We start from the raw sequence: 23,114 nt of genomic DNA, 5'->3' as shown, positions 1-23,114 counted from the left end.
TTTCATTGGCAGTTAAAAAGCAGCAGTTGTACCTAGTTAATATGACAAAGCCAAATACTGTTTTTTGTTTTTTTTTTTTTAAGTTAAGTATCATTTTGCCATTTACCCTATAACATGAGTTTTAGGTTCTGACAGATAGTGTATGACTGCTATTTGATCTGTTTTTATAGTGAACAAAAAGACCTATAATGCAAATTTATCAACTAATTTCTTTGTACTATTGTTCATTACAATACATTACATGGTTACTTGTATTACTGTGGTAACTTGAAAGATCTTATAAATGATTATGTGGTGTCATTTTCCTGTCTCCTCAACAAAAATGATTTCCTAGGGCTCTAAACAACAGATTTATAGGATTGGTGACGGAATGTGAAGGGCAAAGGCAGAGGGGGTTGAAAATATATAAGCTGAACAAGTTCTTTAGCTAAAATCTGTGGCAGGAACATGGTAAATAAATTAGCAGAGCCAGGGAATGGTGGGGGAAGGGTGAAGTGATATGGAATAGGTGCTGAGCTGTGCTCTAGCAACAGAGGTCAGCCAGGGCAGAGGTGAGCAATTACCTGGGAAAGTATGTGTGGGGGTGAAAAAAAGGCAGACAGGTTCTTCTTCCTCTGCTCTCCCTCTTCATAAATTCCTCCATCAGGACCTGTTGTTTTCTGCTATTTGTGGATGTGGTAGCTACCCTGGTCTTCAAACCTTTTTTCAAAAAATTACTACTATTTATATAGCCTTAAAAAAACATAAATACAAATAGATTTTGACTTCACTGCTTCTAAGGGACATCCTCCCAAGTTTTCATATTTCTCAAGGAATCCAGTTTTCAGTTTTTTTCAGTTTCCAAATATAGTGTATAAACGTGTATATTTATTCACTGTGACAGTGGATCTCACTTTAAATAAAATCCAAGTATAAAAAGAATAAACATAGTGCTCTAGTTTATTAAAACATGTTTTTTAAAAATCTTCTCTGGGGCTATTTTTTTGGGGGGTGGGCAATAGTTCTTTACTGTGATCATTGGGCAGATGCTGAATCCGCCAAACCTTGCTTTCTGTAGCTATAAAATAAAGCCTACATCATCTGTCTCATGGCATTGTTATAAACATTAAATGAGCTAATGTATGTACATTGCTCAATAAATGGGAACTATTATTAGGGCTATTTTTATATTTTTCATATTTATGATGAGTTTTGATATGTCTTTTCATATTTAGCTTTAGGAAGAGAATATCTTGCAGTAGTTGGTATGTTAGAATTAAATAATACATGCCAGTTCTTTAGGGAAAAATAGTTACTTAACTAAGCTGTTGTGAGATAACAATTATAATTTTTTAAGTAAAATGTACGAATGTTAATCATTAACTTAATATTACTTGCTTTTCTTTTCAGGAGTGGGCGCTTCTCTTGTGAGCCAGCTGGAGGTCTTACCTCTTTGACTGAACCACCCAAAGGACCTGGCTTTGGTGTGCAAGCAGGCCTTTAACTTATATTCAACTGTAAATATGTCACTGGAGAAATAAAATATGAACTTCCTATCTATATCAACTTTTTATATTATTTATTCCGCTCTGTGTACATCTTGGTAACCTAGCCCCAACTTGTAGATGTAAGTATTATGTCAAAATGACAGCACCATTTTAAAGTTTTCCACTATCCACGGCTAACTATGAAGACATTATTACACAATCTAGTTAACAGTTACTCCAGTGTTACTCATTTTCTTTTTTTAATTCTTCTTTTTCTGAAGAATTTTCTAAGCACAGAAACAGAACAGTATCACTCATTTTCAACTGCCAGGTCACTTTTATCAATAATAGGTTACTGTGAAGTAAAAATTCTGTCAAATTTCAAATATATTTTGCTTTCCCGTCTTTAGCCACAGCCAAGTTTTAATCCCTTTAATATTTTTAAATTAACAGCATGTAATTGTTATTGTATTTACAACTGGTAAGTGACACCTGAAGCACACTGTAGGTATAAGAAGGATAAGGTAGTTGTCTGTAGAAGCATTATCATTCTTAAAAAAGAAAGGTACAAAACACTTTGACGTTATCCCTGGCTATTCTGACACTGCAAGTATACAAAAAATAATTGGGTGAGGAAATTGGAAGTATAATCATGAGTGGAAAAATCAGCAGATATGCAAAATATATTGAATAGATATTACCATTTAGAAGGATAAAACCTTTGTATTACCAGTTCAAGAAACTAGCTTTAATTTTTTAGTTTTACAAATGAGAAAAAAAAAATAGCTTTAATTCATGAATAACTCTAATCAAATTGTTTCAGGATTTCTTAGAGTCACTGTTTGACCTTGCTTTTGGGACAGACTATTCACTAGTAATTATGATGCCTAAAAACATAATGATTATTTTTAAGTACGTCTTTAAGAATTAGGTTTTTTACTTGAGAGAAGGTAAACAATAACAATTTTCCAAGTGGCACAAGTTAACACAATGAAAATGTCTTCCTTCTATCCTAGAGCTCTCTTGACTTTCTCACAGGCAATTTTTTTCTTTGTATTTCATGCCATAAACACCCAAATTAAAATGTTACGCTATTCCACTTATAGCCATAGGGTGCTCTCTCACTATTCATGTTGAGCCACATGTTTTATAGTTGGAAGGAATCAGAAACCTAGAAAAGGAAAAACTCCTGATCTTTAACGCAGGTTTATGCTTTATGTAGTAATTTGTTGGGACTTGGCCTTCCCGGAATAGTCTAAATGTCACCTTATCTTCCGTGATCACATCTGAACCCTGAGTTTATTAGTGACATAAAGGACAGTCTTACAGAAATTTGTAACTGCAATCATTAAGTCACAAACGGATGCTGTAGTAGTTTTTAGAGGCCACAGTTAACAATGAGGGAGATGATGGTTTCCTGCAGAGTATGTAACTCCGTGGGTGCTTAAAGACAAGACATGTACAAATTGTTGCGGATTAATCTCTATGTAAATCAAATGCGCACAGAAGGAAGTCAGAGCACATACTGCTGCTATGCCGAGATGGTAAGTTTTCGTTATGCATTCTTCCCCAGTACCTGAGCAGTTCCCTCTTAAATGCTCAATACCACATGTGGAAAAAATGCACTGAAATTTCTCTCTGGCCATTGGAAGTTGTGACTGGGAGGGGTCTTACAATCCTGCGGATCCCAGGGCAGGTGCACGGTACTGCGCTTTCGGGGCAGGTGCTGGGGCCCCACCTGGCGCCGGGACGACGGGCTCTAGACGCAGGTGCAACCTGCTCCGGCCGCGCAGGCGCACTGTGACACAGACGCGCGCGGCCGCCCCCCGCTTCCCGACCGCCATGCGACCGGCGGGCAGCCGCCAGCTTAGTAGGGAGAAACTTCCGCTTCGGCCTCAAGCTGTGGTGTCAGCGTCGTTTAGCCCGTGGCCGAACTCAAGCTCCTTTCTCCACCCCTTGTAAAAATAACATGTGAATACCCTACGTGGGGCCTCTTCATCGCCGCCGCCATTTCCAGACGTCTCCAGTCACAGCTACTGCCGTGGTCGCCGCAAAAAGCGACTGCAGAGCCCGCTCGCTCGGCAGCGTCAGCGGCGCCTGCGCTGCGTCCTAGCCCAGCCTTTGGTGCCCCCTCTTTTCTCGGGTGGGTGACAGCAGAGGAGAGGCGGTGACATCGGGTGGGGCGGGCAGAGGGAGCAGCGCGAAGGGAGGAGTTCCGGCCTGCACCCCTCCGCCCCCACTTGGTACGTTCCCCCTCCCCCGCCCTGCTGCTCGAGACGCTTCTCCACAGAGCTGCGAGAGGGGCGGGCGCCGGGGGGCGGGGCGGTCACGCCGCCCGTCCCGTGCCCGCGGGAGTCACGTGTCAGTAGGAGTCACGTGCCCGCGCCACAGCCAATAGCCGGGCGGCGCTGTCCTGGGAGCGAGGAGGCTGTGGGGAGAGACGGACCGAGACCGGAGATGTTTTCAAGCCCAGCCCCGTCGGCGTTAGTGGCGGTTGCAGCGGCGACGAAGACAACGACAGCGACGGCCACACCGAGGCACTCGTTCAGGGGGTGAACCCTCCTGCGCTGGCCGTGCCTCGGGTTCGTGCGGGCGAGGGGGGCGTGGCGACAGGGGAGGAGGAAGGAGGGGCGCGGTTTCGAGCCTGTGCCCGACGCCTGGGAGGAGACCTCTCGGTTCTGCGTTGCTCCCATTTCCCTTCCTGGAGCAAGGTAGGGGACGCGCCCTGCCCACCCCGCCGGCCCCGGACGCGCCGCCGGCCAGCCCAGTGCCGAGGTGCCGCCGGCCTGACAGTGACAGGCCGTTAGTGGCCCCCGGCGCGGGTCCGCCGCGGCCCCGCCCGCCGCCGCCGCCTTTCGCGGCGTCCCGAGGAGCCGCGGCGCAGGTGGGAGCCGCCAGCTGGGCGGGGGCGCCGCGCGGGGCGGGGCGCGGGCCGGGTGGGAGGCTGGGCGCGGGCGCCCCTCGCCGCCGCTGCCGGGGCTGGGCTGCCGCCGCCGCCTCCCGGAACATGGCGGGGCTGGCGGAGCGTGTGCGTGCGAGTGTGCGCGGCCCGAGAGGGCGCCGCCGGCGTGCCGGTCCGGACCCGGCGGGGGCGGGGGCGCGCCCGGCCGTCGCGCGCTCCCGCCGCCAGCGGCTGTGCGTGCGCGGACGGCATCCGAGTGCGGCCGCTCAGGCCGGGAGTGCAGGAGGTACCCGGGGTCCGGGGAGAGGTGGATGCCAACGAAGAGGGGAAATTGCTGCTTTAGTAGTCTCAGGAGAAAGGAGAGAGCCACGCTGCAGTTCAGTCTGAATTGCCAGCGTGAGCTGCCCTTGCCGCATTGTGCGCTCAGTTCTTTCCACCGTTTTCTAGTGCTTATTCGAGTGATGTTCGGAAACCCTTGGAGCACGTCAGGTTCTTAGATCTCATTTTGAGGAATGATGCGGGGTGACGCATCCTTGAGGATCCCAAAGCGTTGAATAAACGATTCTACAAAGAGGTTACGGAAGGCCAGCAGCTGACAGCTGTTTTAATGATAACAGTAAGAAACTTTTTAGGATTGGAAGTTAACAATATTGCACTATTTGAAATCGTAGGAAACGTTTAAAGCAGTGTAGTCCCCAGGATTGTAATTTCTACTGGACATCTGTGGCTAAATTGCGAACTCGAGTGAAACGTTTAGCAGATCCGGTCATCTGTAACGCTTTGGAATTATCTTTAATCCAGAAGTTGAAATGAACCTGCGTTCTCAGTCATGTCTTCCTGTTGTATTTTAAATTATAGATCGGGCGCGGTGGCTCACGCCTGTAATCCTAGCACTCTGCGAGGCTGCGGCGGGAGCATCCCTTGAGCTCAGGAGTTTGAGGTTGCTGTGAGCTAGGCTGACACCACGGCACTCTAGCCCGGGTGACACAGCCAGACTCTCTCAAAAAAAAAAAAATTACAAAGGAAGGCTAACTAGTGAAATAGGTATTTTGAGATAAATTAACTGGTTATTTAAAACATATGCTCAAGTAGGCCGTTAAAAAATCCTGGGCACTGATCTGTTTCAGTTTCTTAAATCAATATGCAAAAGTTTTCCTGGAGATTAGCTCAGAACTGGCAAAAGATATACTCTGTTGGTGCCAAATGGCTTACAAGCAAAATTAGATAGTGTCGACTGTATAAAATGATGTCTATATATTAATTAATCTTGAGAAAAATCTTTAATTTCAGTTAAAAGCAAAAACATTTAAAGATTATAAATATTTCCTTGGGAGATTATAGACAAGAGAAGAAAGATTTTTCTGCTTAAGAATCTTTTTATAGTTGACTCAAGCACTGGCTACATTTCTAAAGCTCTACAGACAGCTTGACTTAGATCAAGCTTAACTATTAAGGTTGTGCGTTCTATTTGAGAGACACGCAAGGTGTTAAAATGAAGGAAAACCAGAATGTTAAGTGTATTCATGGAAGGAAAATTAGAGTAAGAAGTAGGGTACCTTTAATGTTCTTGATCTCTTGTAGTTTTAATAGTAATTGTTAAGAATTAGTCGTTCTCGGAGTAGTTTTATGAACTAAGCAGAGCTGGGAAAGTGGAAATCTCTGGGCGTCTATTCCATGAAGAGTATTTGAGGAGGAGTAAAGAGAACAAAAATACTGAGATGAGGAAAGAACTTAGTAGCTGAAAATATATTGTGCAGTCCCTGATATTGGTTCTTTAATATCCAAGAAAAAAAGCATGAGTTTATTTGGAGGCAAGTGTCCAACTAGTGGAATGAATTTGAAAGAAAGGTGTTTTTATTAAGATGTCAATGTTACTTTTTTTCCTATAGAAGTAGTTGGAAAATGTAACTGTATTCTTCTGAGATAGGTTGGCGAACCTGGTAGTCACTTGGGATATTTGGAAAACAATTTGTTGGAAAAGATATTTTTATTCTAAAAAATACGAAGAAGAATTGTAAAAATGTTATTTCAATTTATTGGTATTAGCTGACCTGTAAATTTTCTATAAACCGTTCTTAATGTTTTTAGAGCATTTTTTCAGTCTAAAAAGAATAGTTAATGCGATTACTAATTTACATCCTAGTCCGTAAGAGGTTTAGACTGCTTTGTGTATGTAAACTTAATCATATTGAGGTAACATCTGCTAGATAGGCGTGAATAATTTGGTAATTAAAACAGGTTGCTTAGGAGCTATTGACACTGCTTTCTGACCTGAAATTTGTTGCTAACAATAACATGTATTTGTAAAATGTCTGTGCCGTGTAAAGGATGCAGTCTGGGACCTCTAATTTTCTAATCCATTTCATCTACCTCTAATTTTCTAATCCATTTCACAGATGAGAAAATAAAGGCCTGATAAGGTGAAATGACTTAACAGCTAGTTTGCAGCTAGTTAAACCAGTCTGTGGTTTGGCTTACAGGTTTCTTTATGTGAAGATGCTAATTTGCCTCTTTCCTTAGAAGTAGCTTTATGGAGTTGTGGAAAGAACACTGAAATGTAAGTGAGAAGGGCAGGTTTTATTAAATTCTTGACTTGTCACTTCCTATCAGTGGTTTTTGACATATTAACTTTCAGAGCCTTGCCATTTTAATCTACGAAAGTAATTTTCCTACATAATTTACAGTGTGTTAGTTGCAACAAATAAGAATACTATATAGAAAGCACACTGTAAGCTGTAAACTTTTATGTAGACAAAAAGTGATGTTATTTTTTAAAAAACACAATTTTTAAAGTATAGCAAGGTGTTTAGATTCCTAGGTTTTTGCTTAGCCCTAGCTTTTGTTGTTTTCAGCACCTGCTATTTTACAGATTATAACTCCCTGTAGATACATTTTCTGATCCCCACTTAGTTCTAATCTTAGTAAAGCCTCTTACGAACATTTTAAATATTGCAGTTGTTAGAGCCTGACTTCCCCTGAAGAATACCAAGTTTCTTTATGTAGCATTTGAAAGCATTCTCATATACACTCATGCATGCATAATCTGCTTCTTTAAGAGACAGTGGCGTTTTTGAAAGTAATAGTGAAAGTATCTTAGTAACTATGTTAATTTGTCTCTTGTTTCCAGATGTGGCAATAGTGGGAGATAATTTCCTTCATAAACTCAGCTTTGAATAGTTCATGTTAAGGTTAACTGGTAGATTTGAAATATATAGAAATGTTAAAATAGAACTTTTGTTTGCTTTTGGTGTTAAGTTTTAAAAACCTTTTACTGTTTGAAATTGATAATACTATTATAGAAACCAGTATGTCAATATGGTATTAGGTTATTAAGTATGAAATGTCCGATTCCCTTAAGTACTAACTTTGCCAAGTTGGTATCTCTGACATTTCACTTTGATGCTTCTAGTTTTATTTTTATTGTGAAGGCACACCCTCATTCTTTCAAACAAATGGTTTGGCTTGTGATTATGTTTCACATTTTTTTAAGAGCAATTCTTGTGAAACCATGGATAAGTCAAAAATTTGTGTTATTTTTGAATATGAGTTCCATCGTGGAACCGAATGCAGCGCGGAAAGCTTGAAATATCAACAAAATGTTTGGGAAGGATGTGGCTAATGAACTTGTAGTACGTCAGTGGTTTGATAAGTTCTGTTCTGGTGATTTTAATCTTGAAAATGGGCTGCGTGGGCAACCTGAGACCAAGGGGGATAATGATGAGCTGAAAGCGGCAGTGGAAGTGAATTTTCAACCTACGTGTGAATTAGCAGCAAGGTTTGATGTTACTATTCCAACAATATCGGACCATTTGAAACAAATCTGCACGGTAAAGAAGCTGGATAGATGAGCTTCACATGAAATTAAACAAGCGACAGAAGAGAAATCATCTGGAAACTTGCCTGTTTTTGCTGTCACGACATAAAGGCGAACCATTTCTACACCATATTGTTAGGTATGATGAAAAAGGGATTCTTTTTGACAATCACAAACTTTTGGCACAATGGTTGGGTAAAGATGAAGTGCCAAAACACAATCCGAAACTGAATATTCATCAGAAAAAGCTACTGGTGTCTGTTTGGTGGTCCGTAGCGGGTATTATCTGCCACAACTTCATGAAACCTGGTCAATTGATTATAGCGCCTGTCTACTGCAACCAATTGGATAAAATGATGAGAATGCTTGGGATTAAGCAGCATCCGAGATTGGTCAATAGAGACAGGCCAATCCTCCTGCAAGACAACGTTCTGGACTACATGTCACACAAACAACGCTGCTCAAACTATAGAGGCTGGACTTAGAAACTCTCTGTCCTCTACTGTATTCACCAGACCTTGCACCAACTGACTACCACTTCTTCCAGACATTGGACCACTTCTTGGAAGGAAAAATATTCAGTTCCCAACAAGGTGTAGTAAACGTCTTTTGTGATTTCATTGGTACTTGCTCTCCAGGTTTCTTCAGTGCTGGCATAAACAAGATACCATTAAGATGGCAAAACGGTGTCGATAGTTTAGGCTCATATTTTGATTAATTGTCCTTCTTGTTTGATACATAATAAACTTTTGATTTGAAATCAGACATTTCATATTTAATGACCTAATAGTATTACATAGATTATGAGAATATTTATAACTCTGAAAACAAATGTCATGATAATAGTAGGTAATATTTGCTGAGCACTTAGAATATGCAAGACTGTTTTAAGTGAAATATTTCAGATAATTTTCATAACCCTGTGAAATAGATCATATTATTATTCTGACATATGGCAGAGGAAACTGAGGCTTTGAACAGTTATGTGATGTTGTAGATACTCATACAGCTAAATAAGTAACAGATTTTAGTTTCCCCTTAACCACTGCTCTGAGTGCTGTCTCTAATTAAGAGTAAACAGCTGGTTCAGAAGAGTTTTAAGTCAGTGTTTCTTAAATTTTAGACTTCATGAAAAATGCTTGTGGGCCAGCTATTTTACTCTCTACTGGGTGGTCAAAAAACGAAAAGAAAAATACCTTATGAGAATCATGGAAGAGAGGCCATCAAGCGTTTTTATGAGATGCTAATATACTTGTTGCTTTTTGTTGTTACTGTTTTTATATTGTCAGAAGCAAATTATTCTCACCAGCTACAAAAGGACTGTAGTTGTTAATGTTATAAGAGGCTATCCTAACAAACTCCACATTGACATTAATGTCATTGTTCTAAAGAGACATACTTTAATCACAGAGACTGAAGAAAAAACTGATTTTAGGACTTTTACAAAGGAATAAATCCAGCAATAGAAAAGCTGAGTTTGTCCAGATTAGAAAATAGCATCCAAGACTAGGTTTTCTGATGAATGAGAACCTCTAAAAGTCTAAGAAATTTAATTCAAACTTAGGTCCTTAGAAAATTAAGTTTAAACATGGAAATGCTTCCAAATTGAGACAAGTAAAGGAGGTAAATTATGAAGCTGCAAGTTATAGGGTAGAAGTCATTTATTTTTCTTTGGCTTGTAAAAATTCTAAAATTTAAAAATTGTATTTTCTTTGGCCAATTCTTTAACATCTGATTATTGCATTAAAATTGTTTCATAATATGTAATAGTTTACCTTTCTGGTTATAACTTTGTATTTAGGCCATAATTAAGGAAAATGTCATAAATATTAGTGATAAGTACATTTTAACTACTTTGTTGCTTTTAACTATCTTGTTGCAACACATAAGACAGAGCAGATAAAAGTGGCTAATATATAAAGATTATGCATGAGGAGGTTGGAGAATGGTTAACCTTTTTATTATATAGTTTTTTTTTATTGTAACAATACCAAAGAGTTATGAGAGAGCTGTATAGCTTCTGAGATTTCAGATTGTTCTTCCTCCTACATAGGAGTTTTGTTAGCATTCTGACTTCTAGTAGAGAACAAAAACCATGTGTGCCTCTCTCCTGCCTAGAAATAGCTATATTGACTCAAGATAAAAGAAAAATAATACCTTAAAATTTAGAGTGCTTTGTAGTTCACCAAGTACTTTTTACATCTGATTCTCTTGAATTTCACAACTATGAGGCGAAACAAGGATTGTCAGCTAATCTGATGGTATTGAGCCATGGATTGCATCCAGGTTAAAATTATCTGGAGTAATGCTAGATTCCTTTGAAATTCACTCATGAAAGAGAACCATTGGCAAACCTAAATGTACTTTTTATTTTCTCTTTCACCAAATCCATATTGTTGTGTACAACTGTATTTCTATTATGTTTACCTCTTCTGAAACAAAGTAGAGTAAAAGTAAACATTAAAAATATTCTTCATACAACTTTATTAATATTAGTGGTAATGGTTAATGATGTTAAAGACAATTACATAAGAAAATTAAAATTTCACAGAATATTTTCTATCATAATTTGCACAAGAATATTGTAACAGAGCCAAGCTTGCATTCCAGTGTTCTATACTAAAGTCTTGCAACCTTTGATTTAGAGTAAATCCTTTCTACCAGAATTTAATTCTCATTACTTGGAAGTGACTTGGTGATCAAGGAAAACTTTTGTTGAGCTTCTGCATACTAGGTACTGTTAGATACTTTCATATATGTTATTTTAATATATGATGAGAGTGTCTTACATATTTAGTTAAGAAAACACTTCAAAAATTGTCACCAGAATTATCTCCAGCTCTAGATCTCATTATTCAGGAACTATCTTGAAATTTATGTGTTATATAAATGTAAGTCTATCATGCTGAGAAATTTTTTCTTGGTTAAGATCAACCCAATAGTGGTTATTCAGCCTTCAGAAATTATCCTTGTCTTGCAGGATTTGTAAAAACATCTCAAGAATGAAGAAAAGTATTCTTCAAGCTGCACTTGAACAGGACAAAAAAATACCTCTTTACCATGTTTCCATTTGTCCTAATGTTACTGAAAGTAAACAGGAATTATTGACAGCAAATTACTCATTCTTCCTTTCCCTTGTCCATTTTTTCCCCTTTGTGGCTCCTCCCCCTCCTTCAGGTCTTAGTGTTCTCTTGCTTCGCAAACCCCCAGTCAGAATAAATCTCTATTTACATTTATTTAGATACTTATATACATACACTTGTATTTGTGTTAATTAAATTTAAAATATATTACCATTTTTATTTTACATCTTCATGCTTTTACCTTAAATTGTTGTATGTAGGTTATTTGACTCTAGCTATAGGAATTTGAATTATTGGCTAATACTTGGGGAGATAATCATTTGCATTTTTTCTGTGAATTGACAGTTCATATCCTTTGGCCATTTCTTTGTCTTTGTTCTTACAACTTCTAGGAGTAGCAATCAAGAATTTGAACAGGCTGGGTGCGGTGGCTCACGTCTGTAATCCTAGCACTCTGGGAGGTGGAGGCGGGTGGATCGCTCGAGGTCAGGAGTTCGATACCAGCCTGAGCAAGAGCGAGACCCGGTCTCTACTAAAAATAGGAAGAAATTCTCTGGCCAACTAAAATATATATATAGAGAAAAAAAAAATTAGCCGGGCATGGTGGCACATGCCTGTAGTCCCAGCTACCCGGGAGGCTGAGGCAGGAGGATTGCTTAAGCCCAGGAGTCTGAGGTTGCTGTGAGCTAGGCTGATGCCACGGCACTCACTCTAGCCCGGGCAACAAAGCGAGACTCTGTCTCCAAAAAAAAAAAAAGAATTTGAACAAATAATATTTTAATAGTTTTATTATGGTTTTTACATTACAAAATTAATATATGCTATTGTTATAAAAAACTGTATAATGAGTTTAACAATTCAGCCTTTTTGCATAATCCCTATATATTAGAGATTATTACTCTAATAATGTGTGTGATTACTATTATTACTGTAATAATAGTGTTGTATGTTGCAAATATTTTTTCTAATCTTTTATCTTTTGAATCATAACTTTTACAGCACCATTGGCCCTTCACAGACCCCAGGAAAACCTGACTTTCTCCAGAGTACTTACTACCTTATTGGGATGATTACTCTTTAAGTTGTTTTATTATTCTGTTCACGCCCATAGTCCAAGAAATTTCCCTGCCTGTAGCTTTTGTATAACTAAGATATTTGGGAGTAGGTAGCAGAAAATAGTGAAACTCCTTTGAGCCTAGGGGAAAACACGTAGTCTCACACTTTAGTCATATTCATTGTGAACTGCTAATAGACTGGTAGAGGAATTACAAATACTCTATAGTGGATAATAGGTTCTCCATGGAAATTTTCATTGACTCCTTGCAATGACCTTGTGAAGTTTATCTTATTCCCATTTTGCAGTTGAGGTCTGAGTTATTAAGTATGAAATGTCTGATTTCGAATCAAAAGTGTAATTTATTTTATCTCAAACAAAAAACAGTACAGTTAAAGTGTGCGCCTAAACTATTGACACAGTTTTGTTTATGTTAGCGGCGAAGAAGCCTGGAAAGCGAGTGGCAATGAAATCACAAAAGATGTTTACCACAGCTTGTTGAGTACTGAATATTTTTCCTTCCAAGAAGTGGTCCAAGGCCTGGAAGAAGTGGTGGTCAGTTGGTGCAAGGTCTGGTGAATACAGTGGATGACAGAGAGTTTCCAAGTCCAGCCTCTGTAGTTTGAGCAGCGTTGTTTGTGTGACATGTGGTCCAGTGTTGTCTTGCAGGAGGATTGGCCTGTCTCTATTGACCAATCTCGGTTGCTGCTTAATCCCAAGCATTGTCATCATTTTATCCAATTGGTTGCAGTAGACATGCGCTGTAATCAGTTGACCAAATTTCATGAAGTTGTGGCGGATAATACCTGCTACGGACCACCAAACGGAAACCAGAAGCTTTTTTGATGAGCATTCAGTCTTGGACTGTGTTTCAGCATTTTTTCTTTATCCATCCATTGTGCCAAAAGTTTGAGATTGTCAAAAAGAATCCATTTTTCATCATACCTAACAGTATGGCATAGAAATGATTTGCTTTTATGTCGTGACAGCAAAGACAGGCAAGCTTCCAGATGATTTCTCTTCTGTCGCTTGTTTAATTCATGCAGAATCCATCTGTCCAGCTTCTTTACCTTGCCGATTTGTTTCAAATGGTCCGATATTGTTGGAATAGTAACATCAAACCTTGCTGCTAATTCATGCATAGGTTGAGATGGATTTGCTTCCACTGCCGCTTTCAGCTCATCATTATCCCCCTTGGTCTCAGGTTGCCCACGCAGCTCATTTTCAAGATTAAAATCACCAGAATAGAACTTATCGAACCATTGACATACTGTGCGTTCATCAGCCACATTCTTCCCAGACATTTCATTGATATTTCAAGCTGTCTGCACTCCATTGGTTCCATGATGGAACTTACATTTGAGAATCACATGAAGTTTTGACTTATCCATGGTGTCACAAAAATTGCTCTAAGAAAATTTGAAAGATAATCACAAGCCAAACCATGCATTTGAAAGACTGAGGATGTACCTTCACAATAAAACTAGAAGTGTCAAAGTGAAATGTCAGAGATACCAACTGTCAAACGTAGTACTTAAGGGAATCAGACATTTAACCTAAATAATTTAAAGTTACACATATCTAGTGAGTGAGGTTTACTGTATTGCATCCTTTCAAAACTGTACCTTCAAAAAGGATGATATTATTAGGAGAAAAAGGATAAAATAAGTAAATTTAAAACTTTGAGGGGAAAAGTATGTAAATTGTATGATTGTTATGGATTTTTACAGAGAGTGAAAGGTCTTGAATTATCCAGTCTGAAAATGTGATGAGTTATTGAATTTGAAAGTAATTAGAATTTTTTATCTTTTAATTTCTGAATTTTTGAGATTTACCACAATGAACAAGTATTATGGATATAATAAAGTTTTAAACACCACATAATTAACAATTTTTAAAGGAATATTTCTATACACAGTGCGTTACATTTAGCATTGTTGAAGCAGGCATTTGGGAAGATATAAGTGAAGGCAATATTATAGTCTGTGTTTTTTAAGGTTTCACACTCAGGGTAGGTACAGAATATAGACATATGAAATAGGATTGCTTTCTAGTTGATACAGAAAGGAACATGGTAAGGCCTGTGAAGACATGGGTCATGTCTGTCTGGTCTATTCCATCACATTGTGAATGGTCAGCATGTATTAAATGAATGAGAATAACCTCAGTGCCAATGTCAGGAGAATGGTCTGTCACAGAGGATCACCTGGGCCTAAGAGCAGAGGTGGGTAGCAGTTGAGAAGGGCCACAATTAGTAGGATGAGGGACTTAATTAATATAAATGAAATTCCAAGGTGGGAACTGATGTATTACAAATTTTCTTAGAAAATAATTCTAGAAGTCCTATGGAATTTAAATTTTCTGAAAGATCACTGGAAAGGTTCCTAGGTTGTAAGGTTTTAGTTCCCTATTCTAAGCACATATCTGAAGAAAACTTTGTCTACTTGTGTGCAGCTGAAAATCTGTCAGGAAGAGATAATTACTTAAAACAAGGATCCATAATTAGGAAGAAATTCTGTGAATATTTTGAAGTTGTGCTGCAGATTTTTTTTTTGGTGAATATATGTTCAGGGTAAAGGATTTGCAGGTTTGGGGTTCTGAAAATAGGTCTCTCCAAAAAAAGGCTAAGAATCACTGACTTGGAAATTTAAGTTCAGTATATGATGTAGAACTCTTTCTTAAAATAGTCCTAAATTTCTTTTTTAGGTGTTATTTTATAGCAGAAAAAGTTATTAATATTTTTCTTTATTTTATATAAAGGAAATGTATGGGTAGATCAAGCTGTTTAACATCTGTTACCATCAGTGAGATTTGCTTTTTTGTTTTTTCCAATTCAAAAACATTTCTGTGGTTATAAACCAGGAAATGTTTTATTTTAAAAATAAAATCAAATATGCACTTTTTAAAATTGGCTGTGGGGTTTTCAAAGTACCAACCTTTTCATGTTACTTTTTCACAGCTATTAGAATACAGTGGGTTCATTCTGTTCTGGTCCCTCATTACTGTGTTTCTGCTTATTCTTACCAGTTTGCTTTGGCAGGGAAACAGTCTATAATTCTAAATTGCTCTGGCCAGAAGAGCTACTGATGACACATACTACTAAAACCAGTTTAGAATATGTTATCCTTTGACTGCCTTGGGATATACAGTTGTCCTGAAATCGTGTGTGTGTAATAGAAGGTAAGTTTACATTGGAAAGTGAGCTGGAGACAGAAAAAGTGAGGTAGCATATCAAGACTAGACCCAAACAATTCAGCCCTGGTGTGAAGTCATGGAAGTGACTCTAATTGTAGGCCGTAATTGAGACAGTGTTATACCGAAGTATTGTTGGGTCAGGGTAGGAATGGTGTGGTATGCAAGGTAAAAGTAACATTACTTCCCTTAGCATTGCTCTCTTATAGGGTACTGATTTCAGCTCCCCATAAATGCATGAAGAATTGGGGTAGAGTTTTTAGGCTTCCAGGCTTGTATTGTGGGAGCAGTGATTGTCATAAACTTTTTTGGTTTTTTTATGACCTATCCCAATATCATTTATTTTATGTATCACTGTTAAAACACCCATTATCTAAGCAATTAAATGTCCTTTCATTTAAGGCTAAAGTATGTGCCTATCATTGTTAAAGCAGTAAAAGTGAGATAGAGCCCTATTTTGGCTGTGGGTAGTACTTACTATGGCACCAAGCTTATTTACAATTGTTATGGTATCTTGCAAAAATTGGCTGCAATATCTTGTCTTTTGGAGGGGAAACGGGGGCAAACTTAAAATACCAAAATTTTTTATTTTGAAATATTTTGGATAATTAACAAGGTATAGAAAATAGCATAATGAGCTTTTCTTCTTCTCTGGACCTATTTAAATCTTTTTCTTCAAAGTTCATCTCCAATGTCACCTGTTCAATGAAGCCTGACCTTTTCCATCGAAACTGTGTTGCACATTGTATAGCAGTAAGAGCAGTCTGACTAGGGGAGCCGAAAATAAGATTGAATATATAAGGTAGAAACCTACCTTGAAATCTAGTGAAGGGAAAGTTAGACTTCAGCACTACACTATATGCAGAACAGTATTGATGAGTAGATGTGAGAGTAACCTAACTAATCATTTTAGGAAGATTAGTCTGGTAGCAGCTGTGTGGAGCAGTGGGTCTGAAAGGAAGTGGTGAATTCTAACTCGTTTTGATGGATTTTTCCCCCCTCCTAGTTACTACTCTGTTAGATTTTTAGTTGGCCTTCAGTTTACCATTTTGCAAGAAAAGAAAGAGGTAATGGCAGAATTCTTAATTATGGGTGTTTCTGATTTTCAATATTTGGGGAATTACTCCCGACCTCTTTCAGAATCTGTAAGCTTTTTCCACTGTTGAACAATGAAATGAATATATTGGCTATTAGATTTTTACTTTCAGCATTGGTAGTTTTTTCTGCTGCCAGTGCCAAAGATGCCAAGTAAAGCTGCCTAACCATTTTTTTCTGAGCTGTTGCAGCCCTCTACTGGTTTATGGAAGTTGCAACAATTTAGAACCCTTTAGGGCCGGAAGAAGGTCAGTAAACTAAGCAACTCATTTTTAGAATCTTAAAGTCTTAGAAGTCATCTATGCTACCCCTCTCGATTGCAGATGACATCCACCTTAACAGCTCTGGAAGAAAAAATATATATATATAAGATACATAGGGGCAAATAGATAACTGTAAACACAACTGCTTATATTACTTTATTTAGAAACTCTAAATGTATTGTTAGAATGTAGTCCTTTATAGTAAGGTGTTTCACATTGTCAAAAAAACTCTTTAAAACTAATCTCTTTTGTAAATATTTAATGAAATAATAAGAATTTTATATTTTAAAAATTGGAGGTATTCAGTTATTACTATTAGACGATAAATACAACAGATAGATGCTAATCGCTTCTTTAAAATATTTCCAAAGCATTTTTATTCTTATTCATTGCTGGAGCTAGAAGCTTAGGTGTCATTCTGGCATCTATATTTTTTGTTTACTCTTCCACCCCACCTCACAATCAGGTCATTATGCTTTCAGTGATCTTGTTGTCTCTTATCTAATTCCTCTTAAATCCGTCTTCCAGAGTTTTACCGAGGACATCTTCGTAAACACAATACTCGAATTATGTCACTAACTTTTTAAAAGCCTTAAAATTTTGTCACCATAAAGATCAAACTACAAAATGACAAAGTGTTTCATGATGTGATTCCTTTCTACTTTCTTTACCCTCATTTTCTATCCCACTGTGCTTCAATTTTTTGCTATCCCTTCAATGTGACCTGCTTTTTTTTTTTTTTGTGGGCATGTGAGCACACCTGTGCACACACTTATCCTCCCCTCCCCAGCCACATCCATATCTACCTACCTCACAGTCATCCTCAAGACTCTTATTTTAGTGTTCCATCTTCTTGAAATTCCCCACCCCTGCGCCTATACACATGTACCCCAGTTGGGTGATCCCTTTCTGCTACTATTATCATACTTCTGTGGCATTTATTATTCTACATGGTAATTAAACTGTCTTTTGCCCCTTAAAAACTAAATTACCTTCAGGCTAGGATTGTGTCTTGTTCATCTTAGTTCCATTATGTGACATTATTAGGTGATTAGTAAATGTTAAGTGATAGAATAATTGCATGAGCAAACTGGGGTATGACACCTAAAGGAGATATCCACAGTTAAATCTTCTAACATCACAAACTTAATTCATTTTTGTTGAAGTTTTGAAGAGAATTCTTCAGATCAGTGCTTATTAGACATACTTTTTATGACATATCTATATTGAGGAAGGATGGGTAGATAAAGAATGGTAGAATTTTAGCACTGGGATGCTAAAATCTCATGTGTTCTTTCCTCTTGGGTTCTACCCAGGGCACTGCAGGTCTTCAGAACAAACCAAGTAGAAGTAGACCTATTTTATTATTTTTTAAATTTTTATTTCATTATAAAAGTAGTACATATTCATGCCAAAGTAAAAACATTATAGAACTTTATAATAGACCACAGAAATTCCTTAAGGACGTTTAAGAACATTGTTTTAAGGACATTGTTGAGGACAGTTTGTTGTAAAGGATTATGGATGCTTGTACTTTTGTCTTCATCTTTTGCATGCTGTTGGTTAAATTTTGCAATTTTTTTTTTAAATGATACTCATTTCTTGGCCTGGAATTCAACCATTAGATTCTTGTGGGAAAACGTTATGGAATAGCTGCCAGAAGCCATTGTTATGAAAATTAACCATTACTTGCTTTAGGAAAGTATGATAAAGGAAGTATGTTCTTTTTTCATAGACTGAATTCTTGAGTGGCTAATGGGGTGGGGATGGGAAGTCCATTTAACTCCTCAGAAGCAGGGCCATTTTGAAACCTTTTCCACTATTTTTTCAAAGCCACTTTTAAAATGTGAAAGAATTAAGCTGTTTGGTCTGTTTAAGTAGGAAATACTTAGTGTTTATGTTTAATGAGTCTTTTTTACATGTGGGGAAAACAGCAATAAGTATATCTGTAATAATTTAAGCTATCACTTTTTCATTCATAGAAAAATATTTGGAGTGAAATTGTTCCAACCCTCCTATTCTGGAATCAGAATTTTGGAAGGAGAGGAGATCTTAGATGTCATCTAATCTAATTTTACTTTCAAGAAGAAACCAAATATTGAGGACTGATGAAGGTCAAGTAAAAAGTCAGTGGTAGATCTTAGAATAGAATCTTGGACTTCAGGCTCCCAGATCAAATCACAGAGAAAGTAATGGTCACTTTCCTAACTGAGTGACCCTTAAGGACCATTGAAATTTGTTACTGGTCCTTTAATCTAGTTGCCTTTTTTCTCAAATCAATTTTGGAAGAAGCATTTTTGCTCTCAAAGCAGCTGCAGCTCATTGGAAGCTGGAACCAAAATAAAGTTAGGAACTCCCATTCCGTACTCACTGTTATCTCTTTATTTTCTTTAGGTATTATTAATAATAGAATAAAAATTGGTGGCAAGGTAGAGGGCAGCGTTTAATATTTTATATACACCAGACATAATGCAAAGATATGATTTCAGTTCTCATAGCCTTCCTTATGAGTTGAATTTTATCATTTCATAATATAGATGATGAAATTAAATAATTTAGAGTTTGCTCTCAACTATTTAACCTAAAGTACATTTTCCGGGGACTTCTGAACAAAATGGCAGACTGTAAAAGCCCCCTTCTTTTTCAAATATATGGAAATGTAGATAAAAATAAAACTAAATTTAATAAAAGGGGAATCCATAGGTGTCTGAGGTGAAAAAGAACTCAAACTCATAACAGAAAACAGAAAGTGAGGCCCTGTTCTGTAGGGAAAATAAACAGATACACCTAATTGTGTGCGGTTTCCTGTAGTGGTGGGATCCACAGGCTCAGGAATGGCAGGGAGCTGAGACTGGGCTCCTTGAATAAAAGCCCAGACCAGGAAAACTCTGAATTATTCATAAATAGGGCCTTAAAAAAGGCCTGGGTTTATGTTTCCTGATATATCTTCTTCCTATCTTTTTATTTTCAACTTTTTTCTGCCTTTTTCTTTCTTTTTTTTTTTTTTTTTTTTTTTGAGGTCTCTTTTTAAAGAAGTGTATTGCTGAATTCTTTTTATCCACCCTCAGAGACTTTCTTGATTAGGGAATTTCATTTACTGCGATAACACTTACATTGGAAATTATTTACATTCTACATACTATACCTTTTAAAAATATTTTTTCTGCCTTCTGTCACAGAGATTGAATGTTTTTGTCTCCAAAGGTGCACGTTTATTTTATTGAGACCTATATTTCTATTCATTTTCCACAATCAGTTTCTTAATGTGTATCTTTCCTCTAAACCAGATAAATCCTTTAAGTACTTACTCACTCTCCTCTGACCTCCTCCCCCAAGCCCCCTTTCCCAGTAGCCATGTTCTGTAGAATTTAGTTCTGGGTTGTTAGGGGTATTCTATCCATTTATCCTTTTTCTTTTTGTATGAAGTATACTTTATTAGATTTTTTACTCTTAACTATTATATAGTGTCCTTGTAGATTTATTTCTATTCTTATTTGAGTGCCTACTCAAAAGCAATTTTCAAACAAGCTATTTATATGTAAACCTTCTAAGGCTTTCTTAGGCCTGAAAATATTTTCAGTTAACCCTCACTTTTTAAAAATTTATTTTTTTAGAGATGAGGTGTTGCTCTGTCACCCAGGCTAGAGTGAAGTGGCCTGATCATAGTTCAGTGTAACCTCAAACTCCTGGACTCAAATGATCTGCCCACCTCTGCCTCCCAAAGCACTGGGATTACAGGTCTGAGCCACCACACCTGGCAACCTCACTTTTAAATGATAGCTTAGTTTGGTTAATGGTTTTGGTTTGCAATACTGTCCCTTTAACATTTTGGAAAACAATTTGAAAACAATTACTACATTGTTTTCTTATCTCTGATGTTGCTTTTGGGAAGTTCTGATGTCAATTTGATTTCTTATTCTGTGTGTGTGACCTGTAGTTACTCCCTAGAAGATTTTTGAAATTTTTGTCTCTTTCAGTTTGACTGTAATGTGTCTGGGTATGTAGTTCATTTTTCACCTTGTTTGGCTCTTGGATTAATATTTATTCATTCATTCACCAAATACTTACTTTGTTGGAAGCCAACTGTGTGCCAGGATGTATTCAAGACACATTAATCGGAGGTTTTTTTTTTTTTTTTTTTTTGAGACAGAGTGTCACTTTGTTGCCCGGGCTAGAGTGAGTGCCGTGGCGTCAGCCTAGCTCACAGCAACCTCAAACTCCTGGGCTTAAGCGATCTTACTGTCTCAGCCTCCCCAGTAGCTGGGACTACAGGCATGCGCCACCATGCCCGGCTAATTTTTTTTCTATATATATTTTTAGTTGTCCAGATCATTTATTTCTATTTTTTTAGTAGAGACGGGGTCTCACTCAGGCTGGTCTCGAACTCGTGACCTCGAGCGATCCACCCGCCTCGGCCTCCCAGAGGGCTAGGATTACAGGCGTGAGCCACCGCGCCCGGCCTAATCGGAGGTTTTTAATCTTTCCAGTCCTTTCTACTTTCTGGGAAATTATTGGTCATTTTTTTCAAATTTTGTTTTCTCCATTATTTTTCTCTTTTTCTAGGAATTCCATTATTAACATATAGATTTTGTCACTTCCAACTTCTCTGTATCTCTTAACTTTAATAGTTTTCCTTTTTTTTAATCCCTTCCTGATGCCTTCTCGAACTATCCTCTACTTGATCTTCTGGCTCACTAATTCATTGTTTGGTTCATCTATTATTTACCTAATTTGAAGAGTTCTTTATTTCAACCCTTATTATGTTCATTCCTTGTATTTCTTCTTGGTTGTCTGGTTCTCCTTTATAATTACTTAGACCTGCTGCATATTACCAATCTTCTATTTCTTTGAAGATTTTAAATGTTTTTAAAAGATTCTTCATGTGGCCAGGCGCAGTGATTCACGCCTGTAATCCTAGCACTCTGGGAGGCCGAGGCGGGGGAGGATCATTTGAGCTCAGGAGTTCGAGACCAGTCTGAGGAAGAGCAGGACCCTGTCTTTACTAAAAATAGAAAAATCAGCCAGGCATCGTGGCACGCCAATAGTGCCTGCTATTCGGGAGGCTGAGGCAGGAGAATCTCTGGAGCCCTTGAGTTTGAGGTTGCTGTAAGCTAGGCTGATGCCACGGCACTCTACTTGGGGCAACAGAATGAGACTCTTTTTCTAAAAAAAAAAAAAAAAAGGGAACGAGGGGAAAAAAAAAGAAATTAAAAGAAAAAAATTCTATATGTGTCTGTTCCATTAATTCCACTTCAAATATTAATAATATAGATAGTTACTTCAGAGTTTTGACTTTATTCTCAGTTCAGTGGGAAACCATTAAAAAAATTAGGTAAGGCAGTGATATTATTTGATTTTTAGTTTTAAAAGACCATTTGGAGGCGTGGCGCCACAGCCTGTAGTCCCAGCTACTCAGGAGACTAAGGCAGTAGGATCGCTTTTGAGCCCAGTAGTTCAAGACCAGCCTAGGCAACATAGTGAGACCCCATCTCTTAAGAAAACACTCTGGCTGCTTCCTAAAGATGGGTGAGTGGGTGGGTGGGTGCGTGTATGTATAAGGAGAAGGAGGGGGTGAGAGTATAAGTAGGGAGATCATTTGAGAATTGTTTGCAATAGTCTATTCAAGATGTGATGGTGACTTGGATTAGGATGGTAGCTATTGAGGTAGGTGGATGTCAATTTAATTTGGGATATATTTTAGAGCTGGAATCAGCATTTTCGAATTCTTGGCTTTAAGTGATGGATGAATGGTGGTGCCATTTATTGAAATGGAAAAGATGGGTGTGTGGGTATGGAGAAGATTGACAAGGAAAATCAAGAGTTCTCTGTAGTCTTTTTTTGGCGTGGTATGCCTACTAGACATCCATGTGAAGATGTCAAGTAGGTATTTGGATATACAAATCTGGAGTTTTACATGAGGTCTAGAAGTAGAGGGACAGAATTGTAAGTCAGTGGCGTGGTATTTAAACCCATGAGACCAGATTAGGTTTTCTAACTCACACATTTAGGTAGCGTAAGTTAGAGAATGGAAAGGGGCCCAGCACTGGTGTTGAGGCTCTCCTGACATTTACAAATTCTGCAGAAAAGGATAGGCTAAAAAAAAAGAAGCTTCTTTTTTTATTTCTTATTATTTCTATCATTCACATAATTTTCAGCATAGGAATGTACCATAATTTGTTTAACCAGGCATAAATGGATATGTAGATTTTTCCCTCCAGTGTTTTGGGCATACTAGTAACACTTTC

The 23,114-nt window shown here is 38.1% G+C and overlaps 2 protein-coding genes across 9 annotated transcripts in view; both read left to right on the top strand.

Annotated features, from left to right (window-relative positions):
- Positions 1 to 1,539, top strand: part of NDUFV2 (NADH:ubiquinone oxidoreductase core subunit V2) — a 28,979-nt gene extending 27,440 nt beyond the window's left edge. The window contains exon 8 of the mRNA XM_045527261.1: positions 1,390 to 1,539. Coding sequence (XP_045383217.1) covers positions 1,390 to 1,483 — 94 coding nt within the window. The 3' untranslated portion in view covers positions 1,484 to 1,539. The remainder of the gene's footprint in view (positions 1 to 1,389) is intronic.
- Positions 1,540 to 2,876: 1,337 nt separating this feature from the next.
- ANKRD12 (ankyrin repeat domain 12) overlaps positions 2,877 to 23,114 on the top strand; it is a 113,979-nt gene continuing 93,741 nt past the window's right edge. For 2 of the 8 annotated variants that reach the window (XM_045527257.1, XM_045527253.1), the window contains exon 1: positions 3,878 to 4,048. The gene's annotated coding sequence lies outside the window, so the exon portion shown is untranslated. Of the gene's footprint in view, positions 3,011 to 3,837; positions 4,178 to 15,438; positions 15,500 to 23,114 lie in introns of those variants that run through there. The other 6 variants (XM_045527256.1, XM_045527249.1, XM_045527252.1 and 3 more) reach the window with 5 other exon arrangements.

The sequence above is a fragment of the Lemur catta genome, chromosome 16 (assembly GCF_020740605.2).
Source record: "Lemur catta isolate mLemCat1 chromosome 16, mLemCat1.pri, whole genome shotgun sequence".
Taxonomy (NCBI): domain Eukaryota; kingdom Metazoa; phylum Chordata; class Mammalia; order Primates; family Lemuridae; genus Lemur; species Lemur catta.
Note: the sequence above shows the minus strand (reverse complement) of the source record. Positions and strands in the feature narration are given on the sequence as shown.